This window comes from Macrobrachium nipponense, chromosome 5 (genome assembly GCF_015104395.2).
Source record: "Macrobrachium nipponense isolate FS-2020 chromosome 5, ASM1510439v2, whole genome shotgun sequence".
Classification (NCBI taxonomy): domain Eukaryota; kingdom Metazoa; phylum Arthropoda; class Malacostraca; order Decapoda; family Palaemonidae; genus Macrobrachium; species Macrobrachium nipponense.
The window spans coordinates 144,205,079-144,215,018 of NC_061107.1; the positions used below are offsets into that span (position 1 = coordinate 144,205,079).

The following is a 9,940-nucleotide window of genomic DNA, read 5'->3' on the forward strand; positions in this document are numbered from 1 at the left end:
AAGTTAAGCGCATAAATGAACTACAGTAAGAGTGTTGGCATAATTAGAAATACGAGTCCGAATGCAATGGGGGATATAATATTGATATGAAATGCAATATGGGTGTTGGAGTGAATTACAATATGAATAATTTGACCGTAAGTATGCCTTTCAGTCTAAGTGACAATAAGGATTACAACACTAACGTAAGTATGAATCTAGAAAAAAAAAATGTAAAAAAACGGTCCTTGAACTTACTTATATCGTTGTTCAGCTTGCTGAAGAGAGGAATCTTAATCTTGTGATTGAAGGTCAAGGTGGAAGACGACGGGAAGCTGATGAATCTCTTGGACCTCTCTTTCACTGCTTGCGAAGCAGAGTACTTGGAGAGGTCAAAGCCCGAATCCCCAAGTTCACCCGGGTCGCCTTTGAAGGCCCCCGACGCCCAAGAACACGGCAAGAGGGTCATCACCAAGAGCAAAGATAATACGGGGCTGTGACCCCTTGAACGGCTCATCCTGCAAAGCAAAGTAAATGGCGTCATCTTCCGTCTCACTCCGTTTGTAGCCAAGGCACAATTTGGGTGGGCGTGTGTGTGTGTGTATATATATATATATATAAGTATATATAATATATAATATATATATATATATATATATATAGTTGTGTATGTACGTAAGTGTGTATGTATGTATGTATGTATATATGTGTATTATATATCTCACACATTGTACCTTCAAATAACGTTTCTGACAAATAAAAATGAGGAAATATAAATGCCCAAAAATGTAAATGGAAATATCTTTCCGTAACATTTTTAGAGAAACTTTCAAAACAATATATAAACCTGTGAGAGCATTATCATTGGACTGTGCTGCTCATGAAACCACAAAAGCAACACCAAATGAACTAGGTAAACACAAACATGCTCTAACTGAACACTATTTCATTCTGCTTCTTAGATCATAATATTCTCTCACTAAAATATCAGTAGCACTAGATGATAATATTGCAATCCTTGTGACGGCCGAAAGCCAGTTTAAAGGTACCTTGTGGAATCTCTGTGATTCGAATACCGTACAGCGAAACTTCTGCCGCAAGTGGAGATCGCTCCGATGCGGCCGCCTCCCCTCAACCACCTTCTGAGAGACTGAGGAATCCTCCGGGAACCACCGCCCTTCGCCAACTGGCAGATGTCAGGCGGGAATTCTCTCAGCAGCACATCTTGACTTGCATCTTCTGGCAGACGTCACACTTCTGACTATGCACACTGAACCTAAGACGTTATTTGAAGGTGAATTATCGCGCACACTCTTCCCGAGTGTTTTCATACGTAGTCATTTTATGTTGGATTATTAGTCTAGACGTGCCCATATATACATATGTATATACTTACAAACACACATACACACGTGTGTGTGTATTTATTTATTTATATATATATATATATATATATATATATATATATATATATACATATATATATATGTATATATATATATATATATATATATATATATACACACACACACACCTGTGTTTATGTGCTTATTTGAGTTCAGTCACAGGGCCATCCGTGTATCAACTCAAAAGGGTTCAAGTTCGAATCATAGCAATGGTTAATACACTTGCAAGATTCCCCTTGGGTGTAATTATTCTTAATTCATACAGTATCAATGGGCTTTTGTTACTTGACGTTTAAAGTGAAAGAAATTATTTATGTAATTAGCAACAACTTATTACGGACACCCCTGTGCATATAATCAGATATACATATATATATATATATAATATATATATATATATATATATAATATATATATATATATATATATATATTATATATATATAGATAGATAGATAGATAGATAGATAGATAGATAGATAGATAAGCATACCATACATCTGCAGAAACAGTTCCACCCATCCAGATCGCAAAAAGAAGAAGAAGCAAAAGAAGAAAATGTGGATTCCTGGATTGGCGGTGGGCGTCAGAAACAAGGATCAGCACCAAGGCCTTTACCAAGACAACCGAATGACTGTTTCTCGGTGGTCTTGCCTTTACCCGGTCTTGTATCGAAACCCTGATCCGACGATTCCTAAAAGGTTTTAATTTTGCCCACCAAACACTTGGTCTTTTTAATTCTTCTCCCACTCAACACGAGATCTCTCTCTTAGACCCATCCAACACGGGGGCTTTGCTTAGACCCACAAACAATGGGGTTTTCTTAGCCCACTCAACATGAGACCTTTTTCTTAGACCATCCAACACAAGGTCCTTTTCTTAGACCCAGAAAACAGGAGGTCGTTTTCTTAGACTCATTCAACATGGGCTTTTACTTAGACCCATCCAACACAGGGTCGTTTTCTTAGATCCATCAAACATGGGGTCTTTTTCTTAGACTTATCCAATACAGGTTCTATTTCTTAGACCTATCCAACACGGGGTCTTTTCTTAGACCTGTCTAACACGGGGTCTTTTTCTTAGCCCTATCACAAAAAAAAAAACAAGTAAAAAATAGATTAAAAAATTAAATAAAAAAGAGCAAGTTAAAAAAACGTAATGAGAAAGGAAGTGATCTGGAAATCCCAGAGCCCCCATACTGTTGGATCTCCACCAATCCCCCACAAAACAGTCGTCTAGTTTCCTTTACTAACCATAATTTTAAGTGTGTAATGATTAAGCATGCATATATATGTGCACAACATATATGAAACTCAGTTTGTTATAATAAATAATTAGGATTAAGTTTTCTTTCTGTTACACCTGGATAACTTTATAAAAGAGTTATAAAAATAACAATAAAAAAAGCACTTCCAATTTTTACAGCACAAGTTCAGGTGTCAAACTGTCAATTCCACAAAGTAGATAGACTCTTGCTGCACCAATTGGTAGTTAACAAACAAATAATTAGTCTTTGTACTTCTGCAACTCTAATTATTCGAGAAGAGAGCCCAACACTAACAATACTAACAAAATGCACTTGAAAACTCAATGTACAGCACGTGGTCTGAGTCCCCCCCTCCCCCCACCATAGGGAGGGAGATAGGGAGGACGATTCCAATTTGGAGCCTTAACTCTTAACTGTTGAAATCTCGCCAGGCAAATCAGACTGAATAAACTAAAGATAATTGACCAGAAATAGTATTTCTTCTGCAGTAGTTCGAACCACATTGATACACAAGATATAACAAACACTACACCACATAAATAAAGACAAATGGGTCTGTCCCATTCTTTATCCTTTCTCCTTATACCTTCCTTTCCCCACCCTATTCCTCCTCCCAAAACCTTATCTTCCTTCCGAGGGACCCTCCGGGTTTCCTTACCCTATCCTATCCTTCCCCTACTTGTACTGGTACTGGTAGCCCTGTCTAACGCAGTCTTTTTCTTAGACCTAACCAACATGGAATCTTGTTCTTAGACTTTTCCAACACGGGGTCTTTTTCTTAGACCTATCCAACACAGGGTCTTTATCTTATACCCATTCATCATAGGGTCTTTCCTTTGGCAAGTTAGGTTCTATAACTACAAGGGGTCAGTTCAAGGAGTCACTGACCCTTGGCGGTGTGAAACAGCTAAGGTCACTGACTCTCAAGTTAAATGTATAGTGAAAAGCGGCAGATAAAGTATTAATATTTTCAAACAAAACAGACAAGAATTTCATGTAAATTTATGAGAATCTGCTAAACACTGTAATTACCTTACTTAATTGCATTACATACATTTTAAATGATGTAATGACTTAATTTTAAATGAAAAATAGCGTTCACCTAATATATCGCTAACCAATTTTCAAATTGATATTTAACTGTATTAAGGCAAAGAGCTGAATGGTGGCAATCATTCCTTCCGGAGTTCCGGAATTATTCCAAGTCTTTCAGGTAACGAGATGACGTCAGATCCTCAAAAGAATGAGATTGCAGTCATAATTAACTTTTAGAAATTTTTTAAAGTACTGATACGTTTATGACAGCATTATTTTCCTTTTTTGAAACAAAGAAAACACTCTCCAGATGAATATCAGATGAGAAGCGTATATTTACAAGTGGAGAATGTTTTCAATTTACTACACGTAAATGAAGACTGTTGAGAAATACAACCGATTTTTACAGCTGAAAGATGAAGACCGATATGTGATGATGTTTACGACGGCCCGGCGTTCGTTCATGTCAATCTGGTGTTGAAAATGACTAAAAAGGCATCCTTTAAGCTGGAATGTTGGAATTCATGAATTACTGCCCCGTTTTCAAATACGAGATGAAGTTAGTAATGGTTATGCATGGATATGACATTGCACAAAACCTTATTCCCGACTCAGGGCAATTATCATCTGTAACGTGAATAATTTGGTTTAATAAATAAAAAAAATATGACGCATTCGCTTTTTACCACCATGAGCAAATAGTGATATAAACAAGCACTGGAAGTTAGGTGATCAACGGCATGGCGTATTACCAGCAACTTGAAAGACACACGCACGCGCGCACGCGTGCAATAGCATCTGCAAAATTAGCCCAGGACAGAAAATTAGGCAGATATAATATGATGACATCAGAAAAGAAGACGGGGATAGATTCAAAGGGTTTGAAACTGCTTTGATGGCCAACGCAGGATAGAGGATGGCTATACATATATATATATATATATAATATATATATATATATATACTATATATATATATATATATGTATGTATGTATGTATGTATGTATTATATATATAGCCAAATATTACAGATCGAGTAATCAACACGACGTATGAGATAGGTTGTTATCGATTCTTGGTAGAGATTCTGAGCTCGACAGGAATGTCACCGCTAGAGATGCATCGGATATCCGATTCCACTTTTTTTCTTTTTTCTTTTTTTTTATAAAGTCAGTATCCGCATATTTAGCACCCACAAAAAGGATGTGGGAGATAAATATGTTGAGAACTTGTAAAGTTAAAGAAAATGGGTTAAATTTGTCTTGATTATCTATATTAAAATTACGCCTTTCATTCTTCTTTCCATCCACTGCATGTAGCCTAATACTCGTACAATAATATGTCAAAAGTTCAACGGGTAGAGGGAAAGTTTTAATGTCGTGACTATATAGCCTACTCAGCCTTTTCTTGACTAAATTGTTGGCATTGTTAGCTAAACTACTCATTGCACTACATTTGTTTACAGAATGAACATTCCCACCCCCCACCCGCAACCCCCCTCCTGATAAAAAGATGCTAAGTGTTGAACGAATGGAGGGGGAGGGTCACTTTTAGATTGCGATTGTTTTGCCTTCTTTCTGTTGCTTTTCCTGACAAAATTGTCAGCATTATTAGTTAATCTATTCATGAAACGATATTTGGCCCCTCCCCCAGCCCAGTTTCATACTGATCCAGTAAAGCAAAAGAAATAAATGGAGAGACAGAGATTTGACGGAGAAAAACTAACCATCAGGCAAAAATACTATCCCTTTCTGAAAGTTGACTCTCGTTGATCTCGACAAAATTAATAATTTGCGTATACATTTAAACAACACACATGCATCTTAATATGAATACAATCTGTATATGAATGTGATGTGTATAGGGATTGAAAATGAATGAGAGAGAGAGAGAAAGAGAGAGAGAGAGAGAGGGCATATAAAACTTAACCATTACAGTATGCGAAAGCATCTGACAATCAGCAATAATTGGTGTTGTAAACCCAGTATCCACAAGACTTCCGCATCCGTGAGGATGTCTCAATCTGACATCCGCTTCCGGTGTTCTTTAAAAGCAGGACCAGGTCGGCCAGACAATGACGTCACGCGGGCTTATCGAAGGCAAGACCCTCTACTGAATTGTCGATACAACAGTAAATCTGACCCTCCTTCGTCTTTGCATTAATAGTTTCAGTTTTGCATCAACTTTCTTTTAATGGTGGTCTATCAGTAAGCTCATTATTTATCAGTGTCAGTAATTTTACTTAAAAATACAGCCTTACTCATTGTGTCACAACTATTAGTTAACGTTTCTATCGATAGAGAGGGTATTAACTCCATATTTCTATTGTTTTTTACATTATCTTGACATCAACTGTAATGAAGATTGTTCAGAATACCTCAGGCATTCAATGAATGAAAAGAAATTTACAATAGTAAAGCAATTTACAATAGTACTAAACATTTAACTGTCCTTAGTTTACAACCAGTAAATCGTGGGCCTTGGCTCACTTTACGTGATCGACTCTGGTGATTCATCATCAATCCTTCGTCTGGCCCACTTAAAAGTGACACTTTTGTCAAACCAACATCCGCATCCGCATACACATCCACATCAGGGATCTCTGAATTTAGATATAAGATAAACCCCTATTGTACAGCCGAGTCAAAATTAGCTTGTATCTTTCTCTGTTGAGGGGAGAATGTGTAAACACACTGTCTTCACGGTCCAAAATTGCATAGGTTCAAAGTCTGGCTAAGGTAGATGTCCCTATGAATTATTTAGTGATTACACTGAATTTAGTATTACATGGTTTTTTAAGCCTTAATTAGCGACAATCTATCACTTACCCACACACACATACACACACACACACACGCATATATATATATATATATATATATATATATATATATATATCATATACATATATGTGTGTATTATATATATATAATAAATATATATTAGATATATCTATATATGTATATATATATATATATATATATATATATATATCTAATATATATTTATTATATATATATATACACACATATATGTATATATATATATATAAATGTGTTTATGTGCGTGTGTAAAAGATAGATTGTCGCTAATTTTACGCATGGCATTTCTATACTTTCTCATATTAAGGCTCAAATACCCATTTAATAATAAATTCCATACAATCAGTGAATAATTCAGCTAGAAAACAAAAAGAATCATAAGTGCAACTATCCACTTTAGCCAGACACTGAAATTCTTCGAGATCAGTAAAGAGCACGGAAGACGCAAAGCAACAGATTAAATTCAAATAGATTAAGGATATACCATATAGAAGAAGGATAGCTAAGTGGAAAATACAGAGGTGGGTGCATCATGTTGATAATTTAAAATGAAAATATCATAATTATCTACATTACAGACAACAGGATAAAAAATATACAAGCACCAAAACATACGAGCCGTGTGCGATGCAAGTAGGCCTAACTTCTGGGCTTAGGACTAGGTCATCGTTTAAAACTGATTTTTAAGATGAGCAAACCATCGCTGATACGCCCACCACACTCGGTATATATGTTTTTTCTTTTAAGTATCATTATTATTTTTGCTTTACTGTAGGAGGTACAGAGTGAAACAAGGTACATGCCGAGACAACGAAAGCCAACTAAAACGTATAATGGAGGAATTCAAATGTATATGCGTATATATGTTTGTGTGTGTGTGTGCTTGCGCGCGTGTGTGTGTATGTAGCCGAATCACCAAAATAAGGAATGTGATGAATATATAAATAGAAATAAAATCCACGAAGGAAAGAGAAGTCGAAAGGACTTGTAGAACTCAATTGTTTCTCTTTACTTCGCGGATTTTGTCCTAATATATATATATATATATATATATATATATTTATACATATATATAAATATATATATATGTATATATATATATATATATATATTATATATATATATATATATACACGGTCCTTGTTCCATTCACATTGTCTGTTTATACTAACCACAGGGTAAATGCGGCAAGCAGTCCCACGTTGAACTTGTAAATCCAACCTGTAATACAATTTTTTTATATACTATATATATAACATATTTTTATACAATCGTACATGTATATTTATATACATAAAGTTTATTAGTAATATAATACATCTATATATATATTATAATATATATATATATAATATATATATATATATATATATATATATTATATACTATTATCATGTCCACTACTATATTGTAAGCATCAAGACAATAAAAACTATATTTTCCTACTGTATTTTCATATGCTATTATGGTTTTACTTATGACAGTTGAGGCAGTTATGAAATACAAGCAATGAATACATATACAGAATAGTAGTACTGTATGTAAGAGGCGAGGAAAATTAAATTTTAAATTTCATACATAGTGAAAAAATTCATCAGACCATCCAACTAAACACTAAAATTATAACTATTCATGGAACAAGACTTCGGATCCTGTAATGTGATAAAAAAAAATGTTACAAATGCCTCTCTCATACTATCCCAACTTTAGGTCTGTTATTACTACACATTACATCGCTGTTATGCAATTATCCTACCTCAGTAGTATGGGTAAAATATATAGGGAGAAATACACTTCCAAAATCTATTATATTCTTATTAGTCTGCCCTTTTTCTGTGCTTCTGCATAATCAGCACCTAAGCCATCCTTATCCTATTCTCTGATCACATCAGTTTAATGTACGATTTCATTTTTTTCATTATAATATTTTTTAAGATAAGTCATAAATTACTCGTCACCAAATTTCAGTTCTTTCGCTCAGTGTAAGGCTTCACGGTTATGTGGGGAGAACAAGCGTCATACTGTTAACCCTTTCTGACCTGGTATGAGGAAGATGGCAGCAACCTGCCTCTGCCACAGCTCCACGATATCCCAGTTTTGGTCAAGGTTTTATGAAACAAATCTGGGAATAGTGGCAACGTCTAAAACCCCCTACATCTTCGTAATCATCTTGGTTTGAATTTTTTAGTTCTCTGTCAAAAGAAAACAATATATGAGATGGCTTTGCCTGTCCGTCCGCACTTTTCTGACCGCCCTCTGGTTTTAAAAACTACTGAGGCTAAAGGGCTGCGAATGGATATGTTGATCATCCACACTCCCATCATCAAACGTACTAAACTACAGCCCACTAGCCTCAGTAGTTTTTTACTTGTTTATATAATATATATATATATATATATATATATATATATATATATATATATATATATATATATATATAGAACACTGGTATGTGTTTTCTTGGTAACTATTTCCCATGACGGGGATTTAGTCCGCCGAGTGTCAGTGGTTTCTAGTCCTCTGTGGCCTCTTCACGCAGAACTTCTAGGCCTCTTTACTTCAGTGCTTTCCTTCGCGTCAGCTGAGCCTTGGAATTGGCGCGTATAGAAAAGATCACGGTTAAGTCAAGCGCCGATGATGAGAACTATTCTGCAATAACATGGTTGTCGATTACGTGAGAAAGTCTACTGACTAGCCTGTTGCAATGTTCGTATCCGCTCGGCCATTCCACGGAAATGTGGGGTTGCAACCATTTATCACAGAAGGAGCGAAGAACGGAAGATCGTGACCAGAATGTTAAAGCTGTCGTGTCAAAGGAAGTCTTCCATCGCTTGATGATAGAATCTAATCAGAACAGCTTTCAAAACGTTACTCTGGAAGATTTACGGGGCTCCAGTTGACATGGTACATTGTTCCGAAGATAGTGACTGAAATAAAATAACACAACTATAGCTGTATAATTTACGTTAGGGTCTCGCTTCGGTTGGTCGCACGCACGCTTTATAATACCCGTGAACTCAGTATGCACACACACACACACACACACACACACACACACATATATATATATATATTATATATATATATATATATATATATATATATATATGTGTGTGTGTGTGTGTGTGTGTGTGTGTGTGTGTGTGTGTGTGTGTGTGTGGACCTAGAATAATGGCCCTACCCTCTATTTGAAGTTTTTAGAATTATATACACAGGTGTTCCATATATTTATACACATATACAATATGTATATATGTGTGTGTGTGTGTGTATATATAAATATACTGAACACCCGTGTATACAATTCTAAAAACTTCAGATAGATGATATGGCCATTATTCTAAGTCCATTCAAGATGCAAACATAGGTAAAAAAAAACGAACCCTGTTGTCTTCGTTCATAGTTCATTTTCTTTCGCTCGCAGCTTAGAA

General features: G+C 35.4%; 1 protein-coding gene across 1 annotated transcript in view; it reads right to left on the reverse strand.

Annotated features, from left to right (window-relative positions):
- The window catches only part of LOC135215247 (uncharacterized), a 15,775-nt gene extending 14,561 nt beyond the window's left edge, over positions 1-1,214 (reverse strand). Inside the window, exons 1-2 of the mRNA XM_064249766.1 lie at positions 1,029-1,214; positions 238-497 (exon numbers count right to left, since the gene is read on the reverse strand). Coding sequence (XP_064105836.1) covers positions 238-496 — 259 coding nt within the window. The 5' untranslated portion in view covers position 497; positions 1,029-1,214. The remainder of the gene's footprint in view (positions 1-237; positions 498-1,028) is intronic.
- Between the last annotated feature and the right edge of the window lie 8,726 nt (positions 1,215-9,940).